This window comes from Fringilla coelebs (genome assembly GCF_963513975.1).
Source record: "Fringilla coelebs genome assembly, chromosome: 20".
NCBI classification, from domain to species: Eukaryota; Metazoa; Chordata; class Aves; order Passeriformes; family Fringillidae; genus Fringilla; species Fringilla coelebs.
This window is the reverse complement of record NC_140046.1, coordinates 3,362,253-3,379,571: the sequence shown is the minus strand read 5'-3', so window position 1 is coordinate 3,379,571 and position 17,319 is coordinate 3,362,253. Positions and strand designations below refer to the sequence as shown.

General features: G+C 40.9%; 1 protein-coding gene across 1 annotated transcript; it reads left to right on the top strand.

Annotated features, from left to right (window-relative positions):
• Positions 1 to 218: 218 nt before the first annotated feature.
• TRPV3 (transient receptor potential cation channel subfamily V member 3) lies at positions 219 to 17,239 on the top strand (the record flags this gene model as incomplete). Its single annotated transcript, XM_084218865.1, has 18 exons — positions 219 to 298; positions 4,134 to 4,256; positions 6,686 to 6,790; positions 8,360 to 8,446; positions 9,118 to 9,275; positions 10,036 to 10,212; positions 10,397 to 10,537; positions 10,722 to 11,002; positions 11,620 to 11,796; positions 12,318 to 12,476; positions 12,910 to 13,011; positions 13,554 to 13,627; positions 14,232 to 14,397; positions 14,872 to 14,938; positions 15,261 to 15,532; positions 15,917 to 16,029; positions 16,614 to 16,684; positions 17,145 to 17,239. The coding sequence occupies exons 2-18, from the start codon at positions 4,138 to 4,140 to the stop codon at positions 17,237 to 17,239; spliced, it is 2,364 nt and encodes a 787-aa protein (XP_084074991.1). The 5' UTR covers positions 219 to 298; positions 4,134 to 4,137.
• Between the last annotated feature and the right edge of the window lie 80 nt (positions 17,240 to 17,319).

The window sequence follows — 17,319 nt, the reverse complement described above, 5'->3', positions numbered from 1 at the left end:
TCCCACTTTAGCAGCTCTGAAGTCAGGAGTTGTTGCCTGGCCAGTTTCTCCCTGCTCCCTAATTTCAGATGGAGCAAACTCGGCGCGGCCGCGGCTCCTCGGCGCTGCCCCGGCTCTGCTCCCCAGCTGAGCGCACCAGATGCCTGGAGCAGGGTGCTCTTGTGTTTTTGGGGTAGTCTGGAGCCTGAGTGTGGTTTTGCTCCTTTGGCAGATGAGTTTTGGATGTTGTCAGTGGGGCCTTGCTTCGGTTTTCGCCGCCCGGATCCGTCCACGCCGACATGGAGGTGCTGTGAGCAGGGTGAGTGCTCCGGGGCTGTTTGGGGCTGAAATCTTCCAGAGACAGAGGTGGAACCCATCCTTCACGCTGAGACTGTGTTCCTGTTGTGCTTCTTTCTGTTGTTTTAGCCTGGACATGGCTCTCCTGAGCTGGGCTGTTTCCTTGGGCATTCAGAAGTGAAGAAGGACAGGCCTGATTTAATTTGTGTTTGTCACTGTTGCACTTCCTAAGTCCTGTGCCAAGGGGACCCAAAACATAATATCAGAACTTTAATGCATTCAGCATCTTCCACCAAAAGTTTCAGCCACTGTAGTGACCACTGAAAGGCAAATAGATATAGAATAAGTTATTTCAACTCAGAACCCCCCCTCCTCTTTTTTTTTTTTTTTAATTCAGGAATAGGCAGGTAAATAATCCCAAATCCCTTTTCCTCAGGGAGAAATGTTGCTCTTTTCAGAGATTTAAAAAAATTTCTGTTAGGAAGAACCTTCAAAGGAAAGTGAAAATTTCTCACCAAGAAGAACATTTTTGGTAGCACCTGAAGATATGAATGCCCCTCAAAAGTTTAAAAACCTTACAGGAAGATGAAGCTCTTCCTACCAAGTGTAACTTTCTGCTGATATAACTCATAAATAATGCAGAAAAGTCAGAATGAAGTTTTTCAGCTTTCCCCTCGGGGAGGGGATTTATTTTTTATGGGCCAGTAAGAATTAGTTTGTAGGTGCTGGGAAGGGCCCTGGTCTGCTCTGAGCAGCCTGTGAATGGAACAGCTCTTGGAAGTCACTTCCCCTCCTCTGCCCCCAGGGAAGGGGAGACCTTTGTGCCACAGCATCACAGCTGGGTGTTTCTTCTGATTTGTAGGATTCTCTCTTTAGCCACATCCTATAAACTGTTACTGAGCTATAAAGATACAGATATGTGTGATTCTTCTTGCTCTCAGATAAGCAGAAGGTGAGTCTGTGATAATGTGTAGCAACGGCAGAATGCCATTCACCATCACAGATGAATTCCCTTCTCTTACCCCCAGCACACTGGAGGTCAGATACCAACTCCTCAGATCCCTTTCAAAGTAATTCTTGATACTATAAATCAATGCAGGGGTTTTGTCTTGCTGGCCACTTCAAACAAGCCACTTCTCTGGTGGCCTGGAAGTGACAATTAAGGAGATAATGGGAGTAGAAAATAGTTACAACCAAAGACAACACTCTGTATCAGGTTGCATAAGCTACACTGCTTAGATCTGACACTTTTCAGGCTGCTGCACTATTTTTCTCTTTCTGTCAGAGATTACAGAAAATGACAGTGCACTGGAAGCTGCTGCTGAGAGCCCAGCTTAGTTTTCATTTCAGCACACAATTGTGATTAAAAATGAGGCAGACGCTGCCTCAGCACTGTAGCAAGGTACTTCTGTTCTAGTGCCTGCAGTTATTTACTTGGGCAGGCTGATTAAAATCTCATTTTAAATAGACTTTTTGGCTGGGATGCAGTCACATCTCTGTGCTTTTGAAAGTGTAGTCCCTCTGTACTTAAGGAAATCTGTCCTCTTTTTCCTTCCCAAACTGCTTCCTTACATCACTGGTGCTTCAGCAGTCCTTCATCATCCAACACGACTCCAGGGCTATGTTTGGTTATTTCCCACCTCTCCTCAGAGGTGCAGCCTGTTCTTGAGTCACTGCTAAAATCTCTGTGCTGAAAACTGACTGCAAATGGGGCTTGGAGCTGCTGCCCTTGCTGGGAGATGTTGCCATCTCTGAGCAGCTCCAGCATCACTCACAAACAGGAGGAATTTAGGAATTGAACTTCATCTTTATTCCTCCAGCTCTTCATTCTACTCTCTCATCCCTCTGACTTCACACCCCATCCAGCTGAGCCCTTCTCAACTTGGCAGCTCCTTTTGTTGGCTTTTGGACTTTTAAAATCTGTTCCCAACTATTCTCCTCCTTTAAAGTCACTTATTTTGTAAGGCTATTTATTGTCCATCCCCACCATGGTCCCCTTTATTTGATTTATGTTAAGAATCCCATTTGCCTCTTCCTTGGGATGGGAGATGTCTTTGCCCACACTCTGCTTTGTATTCCTTAAGTACTTGGTGAGAAGTAAATAGCAGAATTATTTATGAACTAAGCAAGACAACAGTCATTTGTTTTAGCTGTGTTTAGACTAAATGTTTATCAGTGTGTTCAGTGACACACCATGTCCTGGGGACTACGTGAGTGGCATTTCCAGTGGCACAGACAAACCCCCTCTTCTCCACCTCCACTGTGTCATCTCCAAATTCAGCTCCTCTCTGCATTTACTAGAAGCTGTGGTGTACTTTGTATGCAAGTAAAAATATTTTTCCCTTTATAAATTATTTCTATGAAAGCTGTGATATGAATTCTTAGGGAATTCATCCAAGCTAGGAATGTTTCCTAGTGCGAACACACCTGCCAATGGTAGAAAACACAATAAAAATTTATTTTCATGCTTGTTTCTTCAGCCAGCCTTTGCAAGGTAAGGAGTCCTTTCCAATATTTTAAGTTCCTATTCCACAGAGTGCCAAGAGATTACAGCTGCACTTAGGAGTGTTTGGACCCTGTAAATTCTCAGCTCTCTGTACTTGGGATTGAAAATTGCCATAATTAAACATTTGTTGTTTATGCATTAATAGACTTTCACTCCAATACCAGTGTATTTGATATTCTTGGCTCCTCTCTCACACCAGGTGTCATGTCTTTTCAAACACTCTGAACAATCTGCTTTCTGTATCTTGATACTCCCAGACTGAAGGGATCCTGGTGCTAAGGCACACTGACAGCACTGTGACAGGAGCAGAAAATTTGTGTGTGTACATTTGTCACATCAAGGAAAGGGGAGTAGGAGGGGGAAAATGTGTGTTTGATTTTGTTCAAACTTTGCAGGCAAATTATTTTTACCATTTGTCCTTGGGTATGGAGGCCACTCCCCTGATTTCCTTGGGAATGGATCCCTGACCTCATAAATCTTCCTGGGTGTACCTTCAGTGAATTTTAATGTATCCTGAATTCACCTTCTTGCTTTCAAATTATCCTGGGCCATTTAAAATGATGCCCTTGAGTACTAGATTGAGAAACAGGGAGATAGTTATTCATTATTCCTTACAGAATTCATGCTGTGGGTGTTCCTAGGCAGGTAACTGCATCAAGATCCTTTTGTGTCATGTGCTGGTGGTCATTCACTCCAGCAGAATCATGGGGTTTTTTCTTTTTCCTGAGGAAATGTTGGAAAATCACCAGGAGACAAATCCTGGATGTTATCCATGTGATAATTTAGCTAAGCTCACCTTGGGCATCATTTTCAGTCTGCTGCTTCTGCTGTTCCAATGCAGTGAAAGCTTTCAGGGATTTTTCTTTGTTCTTTTTACATCTGGAACCTTCCTTTATCTGTTTGCTGTTGAACAGATTTTCCTGGGATTTACCACTTTGCTGAAATTATCTTGGTCAAGAGCAGACTGCTCAGATAACTGAAGAGGTGCCCAATTTTAAGGCTACTTATAAAAGTCATCTCTCTTTTTCTCTCAATAACACACACTGTCACTGGGACTGACAGGCTCCCTTCAGTTTAATTTAGGCACAGGCTTGAATTTATGGCTCTCCTGGTACCACTTTTAATGGCACTTGTCAGAGACTGAAATTCAATGAGTCATGGGTGGAACCCTCCTGATTTGACACATGAAATGGTGCTGGTGTGTCCTTAACGGCTGAAAAATGAGAAACTTGGGAGGAAAACGAATCAATATTTGTGTGTTTACACGTGAAGAAAGTGTAAACAGGTAATCTGGTCACCACACTTCCTTCAAAGGAACAGGAGTCAAGTAACTGATGTTTGTCTACTGCAGAAACATGATTAAAGATAACAACGAAATTGTTCCACTAATGGGCAAGAAAACAAACCCACCTGGAAATCCCCCTGCAAACCAGCAAGAGAAAAAGGTGACTGAAGGCACTCCCACCAAGAAAAGGTAGGACTCAGCTCAGCCCACACCACTAAAACTGCCAGCTTTATCTCCCTTGGAAGATCTTTGCACTGAAAGACCACCAACACCTTTGTTCTGTGTAACCTAACAGGAATCTGATCTAATGATGGTTCATGTTTGGTATAAAGTGATCTTTTTAAGAGATCACCTGGAAGAACACACCAGGTTTTATGGAAGAGATGCTGGCCTGAAAAAAGGGAGCTTTTCAAATTTGATCTGTCACATTTCCATGTGAGGCTATGGAGAGGCAGAGGGCAGGGAGAGCAGGAGGTTTGAAAAATGCTATCACAAACAGAAACCTAAATTCACTCTCTTTTTCATTAGTCTGGTTAATGAGACCTTTTGCTGTTTTATAAAATATTCACTTTCATTCATAATTGATATCAGAGAATTAATAAAGGGATTGAGGGTTTGTATTTAATATGAATGGGGAAATATGAGCTGTAATTCCTGCCTGATACTATGGAGTCAACCAAGTTACTGGAGAGTGAGGATGAATTTTCATTCATAAACTTTTCATTCTGAATAATTACTGGTTATTATGGCAATGTCTGAAACTCTGAAGGCCTGCCCAGTTGTGGCTGTTCTGACATTTATAATTCCCAATAATCAGAGGAATCACTTTTCCCAGGAATGGTGCCATTAGTTATTTGAGATCCACTGCCTGGGTGGTCCAATTGCTCTTCTTGTCATTAAATTCGAGAAGAGAAGCTCTTTGGTGGCATATGGGGGCAGACAAAGTGTCTGAACAGCTCATGATCCACCCAGCACTTCAAAAAGGGGCAATTCCCTGGCAGATTGTGGAGTTACAGGAACATTGCCAAAGCCAAGCCCTCAATTCCTGAACCCCAATCTCACTCCTTGTGGCCTCAGGAACAGGAACCCTGGGGTTTTTCCCACCTCTCAAGCCAGAGATCAGGGTGTGGCTGACAGCATTCCTGCAACACACAGCACCCACATCACGTGAATTTTAATGAGGACTTCAACATATTCCATTAATTACATGTTCCAATGCTGCTCCATGCTGCTCCCTTCAAACCTCTCCCTCCCCTGCCCCAGCAGAGCTGCTGCACTCCCAGGGTGGCATTTCTCACTCTCAATATTCACTTTCTCACAGACAGTGGCATTCCCTGCTGGAAGTCCCTGGCATTGGGGTGTTCTGGGGCTGGAGTTAAGCACAGGAAATGCGAGGGGAGGGTGGGAGGAGGCTGCCAGAGGTGCTGATGGCTGTGGGCAGAGCACTCAGCCACGTCAGCACCTGGCTATTTGATGGCACCCTGCTCTGCACGGTGGCTTTGGGGTGTCATTTCCCTCCCAGGACATGCCCAGGTAACCCCCAAGGCAGGAGAGGTGAGATCTGTCAGCCCCAAGAGCAGGGTTCCCTCCCCAGCTGCTGCACAGCTGTTGGATGCCAGAATTAACACCTGGATCATTGGAAAAAGAGGTGAACTGGATACTGCTGGTTTTAGCAAATATCAGCAGGTTATCCACTGGTATCCTAATAATACCATCTTAAATAATACCTTTTTTTTTGGTTTTTTTGCGTTTTACCATCAATGCAACTACTTCATCTTCCCCAAAAAATCTTGTTGGAAGTGCAGTTAGATAAGAAATGCCCTGTGGACAAACCCCTAAATACCAGGTGAATTGGAAAGGTTTTCCAGGTGTCTACTGCCACATTTTAGAGATGTAAGGCAGTTTCTGAACAACAGCCCCCGTGGGAGTTGCTGCATCCACCCCTGAGACTCCTCAGTCTGTGGCAGCTGTAGCAATGTTTTACTGAGACCCAGTAAAACCAAGCCATTGATTTTTGCCTCTCAACTCTGCAGGCTTTTAAAAGGTGAAATCTTTCTTTTCATATCACTTTGTCTGTGTTGTTCCAAATTTTATTTCTTTCACTATAGATATTTATATAATTATTTACAGGGAAAACAATTAAATGTCCTGCAGGCAAGGGGACACATTCAGCCCTGGCTGGTGGAAATGCCTGATGTCACTCAACGTGTGACCTTTCAAACTTTTGATTTAATCACTGTCACTGTTTGAAATGATCCATCCTGATGGATCTTCCTGGCTGGAAGAGCAGGGACTGGGATTAAAAAAAATAATTTTTGTGTGGCTGGGCAGTGACAGGAACTGGGTGCAAGGCTGGTTTAGAGATTGCTGCTCATACATGTCAGGATCTGATGCCATGTGTTCCAAAAATACCTCGGGAATTTTGCCCATCTGCCAGCCTGGAAGAGCTGGGCACAGGCTGGGATCCCTCAGGGAAAGCAGATAAGCCTCAGCTCCAGCTCAGCTTTAATGCCAGCAGAGATAAATTATCAAGCTTGCCCTTGGCAGTTCTTTTCTTGGTTTATGGTTGGGCTTGCCTTTTCTCACTGATATTTCTTTAAATGCACTGTCTTCAACAGTTCCCACTTTTTCCTGGAGATTGATGGTTTTGAAAGCAATGCCAGTCCCAATAACACCTCTCCCCCTGTGTTTTCCAAGCCCATGGATTCCAATATTCGCCCCTGGTAAGTTCCAGATGCAATGGTCCTGCTGCAGATATATCTGTTTTTTTCCAGCACCTTCCCCTCAATTCTCCTTGGGCCTCAGTGCCAGGATTTCACATGACTTTTTACAGCTTTTGGTCACTTCAAAGACACAACTTCACTGCAGATTTATCTTTGGTTTTATCTATGGCTGTCGTTTCTATGGAATAAATCAGGCCTCAGATCTGAATAAATTTAAAATCAGGATTTTTTTTTTTTTTTTTTTTTTTTTTTAAATCTTAGCCTCTTATTAGAACAAGCTCCATGCTGTCATTTGGGTGTTTTCTGCTGTGTGAAGACCACAGCCTAATTTAGCTGTTCCCAGCTGGCTGCTGACGTCTTCCCTCTATTGCTCATTAACAATCAAACGTGGAAATGCTGAATCTGAAATATTTCAAGCAGCCATTTATGCTGAATGAATAGAGAAAAATTATGACTGGGAAGAATACATTTAATTTTAAAAAATGTGTGGGGTGCTAACAACCAATAATTATGAATAAGGGAAATATGTCACAAATCAGGCACGGGCCCAGAATGGCCAAAGGTTTTTGTGGCTGAGGATGCCAGGTCAGCTTTTAGGAATTGGCTGACAGGCTGATTTTGGTTTCAGAGGAGAGGTGTCCAAATTTCCCCCTCTCATTCAGGAAGTGACCTGCACATGTGCTTTGTCACCACATTACTCAGCTTTCTGCAGAGGAGACAGATGGAATGAGAATGGACTCAGAGCTGCCAGATTTATTTCCAAGACAAGGGAATACCTGCAGAGCAGTGCTGTCCATGCATCTGTTTTGCCAATAATTAATAGCTCAGGTTCCCTAAATTATTAACATGAGGTAGTTAATCCAATCTGGACCTAAGAGAAAATAAAAATACAAGTAAGAAACTCATTTATCTTAATTTTTCTCAGTCAGATCTGCTTTTAGGACTCTGTGGAAATTATGTACAGCAATTACAAAATATCAATGCCATTGAAAATCCTTTAAATATATCACCTACACATCCATTTAGGGCCCAGTCCTCAATTTCCTTCGTTCAAGTCAGCCACAAAACACTCCAGAATTGCCTCCAGTGTTCTGTGTAGTAAATCTTTAGGTAAATCTTTCATTGTGGGCTTGCAATCCCCTCACCACTACTGATTTAGCACTTGTTTTGTGCCAGATGACAAATTAAGCATGTGAAAAGGGAGAATGCAAGCTTCAACCATTCAGGATGATGCATAAAAAGCAGTGATCATTAAAAAGAAAAAAAAAAAAAAAAAGGGAAAAGTTCCCACGGTTTCAGGATCTGTAGTGAAATAATAAAACACAAAGCAGATTGCTTTCCTAATGTGGCCTTTTTTAAAATATAATAAAATCCTGTGAGTCTCTTCATTTTTATCACTCACTTTAAAATCCATGTGGGAGAGAAAATGATAGAATTAAAAGGCCAATGTCAAATTGGACTAATTTAAGCTCTAGTGCAGATACTCTAACCTACCATTAACTGGTTTTTTGTGCAATTTGCCAAAATACCTGCCAATATCTTGGCACATTTGCTTTTCTTTCTCTGCAGTGCATCTGCAAATGGGGAAGACATGGATTCCCCCCAGTCTCTTCAGGATGATGCCACTGAGTACAGCCCTAATGTGGACAGCTGTGGGTGAGTGGGGACACAAATATTTCTCAGCACATTTGCAATTTATTCAGTCTGTGGTAGGGTAGATATCACCTATTTTTGCTGCCATGTTTTAGAAAAAAAGGTCATGTGTGTGCATGCCTTTCTGATCCTTCAATAATTAAATGTCAAACTAAGCAACTCTAACCTCTCAATTTTCATGTTTAGTGTGAGGATTCTTTAGATAAAATGGGTGTTTTTTAAGATGGCAACACAGGACCCACACACCACAACCAGGCAGGGAGTATTTCTGCTTGGGGGAAATAGCAAATCATTCTTTTTCCAGAATAAAGGATGATCAGAAAGTGGTGCAAGATTTGAGGTTAAGAACTCTCTTCTGCTGTGAGAGCAGCACCAGGTAACCTCAGCACTGTGGCAGAGCAAAGAACTGCTCCTCAGCCTTTATTCTAGAAGAATGGATAAACTGAAATAAAGACAAAATTGTTGAAAAATGTGCTGTTTATAATAAAGCAGCCTCTCACCAGCCCCCTTACTGCAAATGAGCAATGTGAGAAATGTTCTGAGCTCTCCATGGCAGCGGGGCGAGTTCGTCCAGTCTGGGGCCAACGACTGTATTTGGTTTTTACTCTTCTTAAAAATAAAATAAACCAGCATCAATTGCAGCAGCAATTTCATGATGATTTCTTACAATTCAGTGCTACCACATGCCAAGGGCCTGAGCTGAGGAGTGCCAGGAAGAAGCTGAAGAGGAACCTGTTCCGGGCAGTGTCCGAGGGGAACGCGGAGGAGCTGCAGCGGCTGCTGGCCGAGCTCAGGGAGCGCTCGGGCGCCTGCACCTCCCTGCCCGTGCCAGGTGAGCCCTGCAGGCACCAGGCTGATGCCTCAGCTGGGAGATTTTGTAGTTTTTAGATTCTCTACTGCTTTAGTGTGCACTTCTCAGCTTTGTATTAGGGGATGGTGAGCTCTCTGCACAGAGCAGGGAGACTAAACAATTCCTTCTCTGGCTGGGGACCAAGAACAAATGATCCAAATCTCAGCCCAAGAGCACAAACAATGTGGGCTGGAGAGAGAAAAACAACAAGGATGGGAGTTCATAACCTAAAGCTGGAATTGGACAATGAACTCCAAGATGCAAATGGAGCAGAACTGATCAAAGTGAGAGACCCTGTGCCCAGTTGGGCATTTTGGGACCATTTTGGTTCATCCTGGGTGCAGCCCTGGCTGGGCTCTTGTGCTGCCCAAGGTGGATCCACTGAGGAGATCCTTTGAATAAATCCCTGCTTTATTCTTTAATTCCATCTAGCCTCTGTTCTAGGTCAGCCTTCACAAGGCATCAGGGGAGGGCTGCCAGCTCTTCTTTAGGAGCTGCCTAAACCTGGGAATGGTCTTTACTTCCCTGGGAATGGTCTTTACTTCCCTGGGAATTTGGGAGTTAGGGCACCAGGATGTCCAACAGCAAAACCAAGGTTGCCTTTGTACTCAAGAATGAAGTGAGCAGGATGGAGTCATGGTTTGGGAATAGTTTGTGTTCATGTATATCCATCAGGTTTCACCCCTAATGAGCAGAAGTTTAATAAATAGCAATGATCTAATCTCGAAATTCACTTTTGTAGATTACCTGATGAAGAAGTTCACGGCTTCAGACACTGGCAAAACTTGTCTGATGAAAGCTCTGCTGAACATCAACCAGAACACAAATGAGATAGTGAACATGCTCCTGTCCTTTGCAGAGGAGAATGGCATTTTGGAGAGATTTATCAATGCAGCATACACAGAAGAGGCATATAAAGGTATTGCCATCTAATAGCAGTTTCAGGTATATGATTAAACATAACCTCTATAAAATAATAATGGTTTAAATCCCTTGAACCAACTTTTATTCAGAATCACTGGTGCCACCTTTGTGAAACATCATTAATGTTTCAGAGTGTGCTTGAGAAACTCAGCCCTAAATTCCTGTGTCTGCTTTTTCAGGCCAGACAGCTCTAAATATTGCCATTGAGAGGAGACAGTATGAAATCACCCAGAGCCTCATAGAGAAAGGAGCTGATGTCAATGCTCATGCCCAGGGTATTTTCTTTAATCCCAAACACAAGCATGAAGGCTTTTATTTTGGTAAGTGGAATTGAGATATTGCTGGAAAAGTTAACAAGGAATACCCAAAACTTCCATTAAACAAGAGCTTAATCCTGTACAATCAATATATAAATGTGCTTTCATATATTAAGATGGTTAACACAATATTTTCTATTCTGATGAAAGAAACCATGACCACTTGTTGCATTTTGTGATTCTGCAGGTGAGACTGCACTGGCTTTGGCAGCATGTACCAACCAGCCAGACATCATTGAGCTGTTAATGGACAATGCCAGGACCAATATTTCCTCTCAGGATTCCAGAGGAAACAACATCCTCCATGCACTAGTGACTGTGGCAGAGGACTCCAAAACACAGAATGACTTTGTGATCAGAATGTATGACATGATCCTGCTGAAAAGTAAAGACAGAAATCTGGAAACAACCAAGAATAAGGAGGGTTTGACACCTCTGCAATTAGCTGCAAAAACTGGGAAATTAGAGGTGGGTGTGATTTTCTAAGAGAAACTTGTGCTCTGACACATCTCTTTCCAGGCTGCTTTGTATCAGTATTAGTGAGCTAATTTTGTTCAAAACACAAATATTTCCATTGCAGTGTTGTTTTAATGCTTCCAGGTTTCTCTGTAACTCCCTCCCTCTGTACAAACCACACAAGCTGTTTAGAACCAGCCTTCTGTTGCACAGAAATTCTGCATTTACCACCAAACAATTTCAGAAATCTCACTAGAACTGCTCTGTTGTACTGCTGTAGAGTTTGGTTTGCATTAATCAACTGCAGTGTAAAGAATTGGCACTGGGATGATTTAGAAAGGAATTAAGTTCAAGGGAAGCATAAATGAACACATGGAAAATTGTGCTTTCATCCTTTAGAAAAAAAACTCTGACAGAAAATCTGAAGGCATTAAAGACACTGAACTTATTTCCTAGAGGTTTTTCACCTCCAGCCACCACTCACTGAATAACAAAATTACAAATACATTAAATTGAACAACTGTACAAAACGTTGCAGATAAAAGGTGGGAATTTGGGTGAATGTACTCATGTGCTTCTCCTTTTTCTGAACAGCACAGCTGCTGACAAATGATCTGTTCATGTTTTAGATTCTGAAGTACATCCTGAGCAGAGAGATCAGAGAGAAGGCAAACAGGAGCCTGTCAAGAAAATTCACAGACTGGGCTTATGGTCCTGTTCAGTCTTCTCTGTATGACCTGACAGAGCTGGACACCACTGCTGACAACTCAGTGCTGGAAATCATTGTCTATAATACAAATATTGGGGTAAGTTGCCTATTCTTATATAAAATATAATTTTACATTATTAAAAATATAATTAAAATATTATAATTAAATATTAAATTATTAAATACATAATGATGCTATAATATAATATAATATAATAACATAATAATGAACTATTATAATATATATTTAAAATACTTTTTTTTCTAGCAGTATCCCCATATTAGAATTGTCAGCCTTGCAAAAAACTGAATTACTTGTGAACAGTAATTTTTGGTTCTCAGTTATTGTATCAGAAACAAGACAAATTTTATGCTGCTGCATAATGTCAGCTGTAAGCAAATCTGCATTCAGGTCCTGCAGCACAGGTTAGTTATTTTGAGAGTGTCTTTTCCATCCCAGGGAGGTCTGGCACATCCCTGAGCACAGAGATGTTTCTAGAGCAGCAAGGATAGCATGGAATGAAATACACACAATTCACACCTGAAATTCACTTTTCTTACAGGCAGCAAGATGAAATATTTAAATTTTTGTTTTATTTATTTATTTTTCCTCCTCAGAATCGTCACGAGATGCTGACTTTGGAGCCTCTGAACTCACTGCTGAGGATGAAATGGAAGAAGTTTGCAAGGCACATGTTCTTCATGTCCTGCTGCTTTTATTTCCTGTACAATGTAACATTAACATTGGTTTCCTACCACAGGCCTAATGAAAACGAAGTGAGTACAGCAGCTGAACCTCACCAAATTTTACTGATTTAAAAGGCAAGAGCACTTCCTGAATTGTGTTTAAAATGCTAAAACAAGGCCAGATATTGGAATATGTGGGTATAGAGAGACCACATCCCCACATCAGTGTGGGAGCACCAGATTTGCATTTTGTGGAAGTGACCTAACATACAAATAAATGATACAAAGACTGTGACATTTCTGAAGGTGAGAAGAGGATATTTGGGTTTTTTTTTAAGAAAGACACTTCTGATATTTCAAATATCACTCTTAGGGGGTTGATTGTGTAAATACATCAAGAAAATTCTCCCTGGAAGGGAAGAAATTGAGAACCCAGAGAGTTACAGGTGGGAGGGTTTCTCTTGCTTTGCCTTTCACCCTTCAGGGATGGAACTGAGATTTTCCTTCTGGATTTGTTCTGCAGGCTCCTCCTTATCCACTGGCTCTGACCCGAGGGGTGGGGTGGCTGCAGTTGTCAGGACAGGTGATGGTTATGTTAGGAGCAATATTTTTAGCCATAAAAGAGGTAAGATTATTTTTTTGTAACAAATATACAGTTAATTTATAAAGAACTTCTCTAAATTTATGAATATGCTGCTGCTGTTATTGGCAATACACGTGGAGTGCCTTTGATATCTGTAATTTTCAAATCTTTGGCACAATCACTGATTCAGAATGACCCTGGTTATATAGTTGATTACAACTGTGAAACAAATATAAGGATGTTTGCTTTTCAGATTGTCAATGCAGAGATCTGATATTTGTATCATATCAGTATTGTCAAATTTTTGGCTTTAAGGAAAAAAGAATTGCAAGTTGTAATGAAAATAAAATCCCATGGTAAAACTTTGCCATGTAAGTAATTAAAAACAGTAACTTAAATTGTGCCAGAGATGACAGAATTTTAACCTTTGAATTTACAGCCCTGTGAAAAATTAATTCTAGAAGTTACTAAGTCTTATCAGTAGATGGATTAGTTTGGAACACCAGTTAAATTATTTTGAAAAACACAAGTTGAGGTCTCTTTTCTCTTCACCATGCCTGCATTTTCTGTTTCTGCCTGCACAGAGTGTGGCCATCTTCCTGCTCAGACCCTCAGACCTTCAGTCCATTCTCTCTGATGCCTGGTTCCACTTTGCATTGTAAGTCTGATGTGCATATATTTATTTTTTTCTACTATATATAAAATTATCTATCTCATGGTCACAGAGAATGTGCTCCTGTAGCAGATATTCCCTTTTCCCCCTCAAAATTATCAGTTTTAGAGGGATGGGAGCAAGTTTGCCTGCAGCTTTTCTGTGACACAAACTCTTGGCTGCACTGTCAGTGACAATACCAGGGCTGATGTGCATGCAGTGGATTTTTCCCACCTGCCAGTGGAAAATCTGTAATGATTCTATCAATTCATTAAGCTAAAGCTGCAATTAAATGGTATCTGAGATACTGTAAGGATTCTTACCATTCTGTCAGCAATATCTGCATTGAGCAGCTGTTTTGGGGAGAATAGTTTACCTAAATTAAGTTTAATAAATATAATCCTTATATGTTAATATACTTATGCTGCTTGCACTGACCTATTTTATCATTAAACCATAATACAAATTTCATGGGGACAAAAAAAAAAAGCAGCATGAAATTACAAATTAAGCCTAAAGAGCAAAGAAATCTTGTTTTCATATTTTGCCATTCTGTTGTTGGTTTTGTGCTAGTAATTTCTCTTTTACATATATGTTTGTTTTTTAACAGTTTTATACAAGCTTTGCTTGTGATCTTCTCTGTCTTTTTGTACTTGTTTTCCTACAAAGAACACCTGGTGTGTCTTGTTTTGGCAATGGCCCTTGGCTGGGCCAATATGCTCTATTTCACCAGAGGCTTCCAGTCCATGGGCATTTACAGTGTGATGATTCAAAAGGCAAGTTTTTATTTTCTTTTACCTGCCTGATGATACTCCATTGTTGTACAATCCAAATCAAGTATATTTAGCAATTATTTGTATTTTACAGTTCATTTTGAAATGCCTTATTTCCAGTTTTTATGCATTATTTCTGCAGAACATAATATTTGTTCTTAAATGGCAGGAACCAGTTTGTACCTTAATATTGACATTTTTATTACATTAAATGTATGAGTAGCTTGTGTTTTTTTCCAGCTAATGTAGTTCTGCAATTTAATAGCATCATAATCTGCAATGTCTGTATTGTACAGAATTAGTCACTCTCAGAGAGCACAGCAGGCTTGAGATAAAAAATCAGACCTTTGGGTTTGTTTGCTCAAGGAAAGCAGTCTGAGGCTTTAGAGTGTGCCTCACCTGTATCCCTGCAGAATTTAAAAGCACAAAGCTAGTTCTGAATTTTAATTTCTGCCAACTGTTTTATTCCATTTTCAGGTCATCCTGCAAGATGTGATCAAGTTTTTAGTTGTGTACATCGTGTTTCTGCTGGGATTTGGTGTAGGTAAATATTACTGGAGAAAAGCACTGATGCTCTGTGTAGGTAAAAATTTTTGCATTATTATGAATAAGAACCCTGTTTGCATGACAGCTTATGTTGAAGTTTCTTCTGGATGTTAAGTTTAGGTGTGAACAGATATGCCTTGGTCTCAAATCCCTGGGATCTCATTTGGATGTGGCTCTTCTGCCTCCTGGAGCTGTCACCTGGCTGCTCTGTGTGGCTGGGCAGCCCTGGCTCTCTTCAGCAGTTTGAATTCTTTGAGATAAAATACCCTGTATTCCTAAATAATGATTGTGACTGAAACTTCCCTGTGCTTTCTTCCCAGCTCTGGCTGCCCTGATTGAGACGTGCCAGGAGGGTGGGGAATGCCACTCCAACAGCAGCCTGGGGCCTGTCCTGATGGATCTGTTCAAGCTCACCCTGGGGCTGGGTGACCTGGAGATCCAGCAGAACTCCAAGTACCCTGTCCTGTTCCTCCTGCTCCTCATTACTTTTGTTGTGCTGACTTTTGTTCTGCTCTTGAACATGCTGATTGCATTAATGGGAGAAACTGTGGAGGATATTTCTAAGGAGAGTGAGCACATCTGGAAACTCCAGGTTTGTTTGGGAGGTGCCTGGGCTAAAATCCTCATGCTACACAGCAGGTTAAGTGTTTAAGATAATCCTCATTTGGTTTTGTGTGTGAATAATAGAAATAAATAATTCCAGTATTAGAGAATTGTAGGAACCTTGGAATTAACAATCCTAAAGCTGATATCATGGCTTGGATTTCCAACCCATGCACTGTCATGATTTTCATTCCCCTGGAAATGTCACAGGATGATGTGTTTCACTGTTTTCCCAGGAATCTGAATCCCTATTTGCACAAATTATCAGTGATGTTGGTGTTGGCTGTGGGTGGAGGCTTGACCTGTTGCAAAGTGCATGCTGTGAAATCAGACCATGGCTAACCATTCTCATTTTACTATTTACTGCCAATAGAGAGCCAGGACTATTCTGGAATTTGAAAAATTCTTACCAAAATGCCTGAGGAAAAAATTCCAGCTGGGAGAACGGTGTAAAGTGGCTGAAAATGACACCAGGGTGTGTTTAAGGTAAAACAAAGCTGGAATCATGTGCTATTAAATCTGCTCTCTTTATGCTGCTTCAAGGTTTTTTCTCCTCAAAACCCTCTTTAAAATATTTCTATCATCTCTACAAATTATGCACAAAAATATAATTTGGGGGGGTTTTTAAAGTTGTTTAAATAGGGAACATGTATGAATTTTTATGTATGCAATCTTTTGGTAAGAAAAGACTTTCATCTTCATATGTTTTGCCTGTAGAAGCATCAAATCTGTTTGCAGTAAATGTCACTTTATCATAATCTCCTTTGAATGTCAGCTTAAAAGCAATCACAGTTAAGTTGATTGGTAATTGATGATTACCATATTAAAGAATTGTGCTGTTTAATGAAAAATACTTAAATATTTCAAGGCTGTACTAACAATGTGTGAAATCATGAAGTAGTCTTGGTGTTATTCTCACCTTCATACTGTGCAAAAGACATTCAGGCTTTAGTGCCAGCAAAGCAGGTGGTCAAGTGTGACAGCCCCAGGAAGGAATAAAGGGGGAAGGTCAGGGATGTAGCTGGGGGATAATTCATGGTGATAACACAATTTATGCATAATGTAAACAGGATTAATGAAGTGAAATGGACCGAGTGGAAAACCCATGTTTCATTTATTAATGAAGATCCAGGGCCAACAGGTACTGTGGAATTTTATGACACCCTATTTGCAGAATCTTTTCTTCTTAGAAATGCTTTTTGATACAGTTTTATACCTTTAAAAACATAAACTCTTATATTAAACCACATATTATTGCTAGAGAAACTAATGGTTAATATGGCAGTGGTGTTAAATTACTTTTAAAGACTTGGAGAGAGGGTTGGTGACAAACAAGTTTTGTAACATATATATTGGATTACATAAATGTTGGCCAGGCAACCCAAGGCATCCATCTGCTGCCAGGGCAGGAGTGTCCTGGAGAAATGGAGAAATTTTTCTCCTTCTGGGATGAAAAATTTCTGTAGAAGATATGGTAGCAAACTGAGAGCTTGCTGTTTAAAAAAATACATGTTTTTAACAAAATAATAGGTGCAAAACTCTGATCTTGCCTATACAGTTTCTACCATATCCTGTTTTGTTTACAATGCATTTTTTTGCAGATCCAAGCAAAATTCAAGATAATTCAAGAACTAATAGCAAAAACACCCTGAATACGTTTGAAGAAATGGATGATTTGCCTGAAACCTCTGTTTAGTTGTGCTGTGCTTGACGTGTGGCTCTTCTGAAGGTTAAAAGCATCAGCAGTGGATGCTGAAAGCTTTGTGGCTGTTTTGG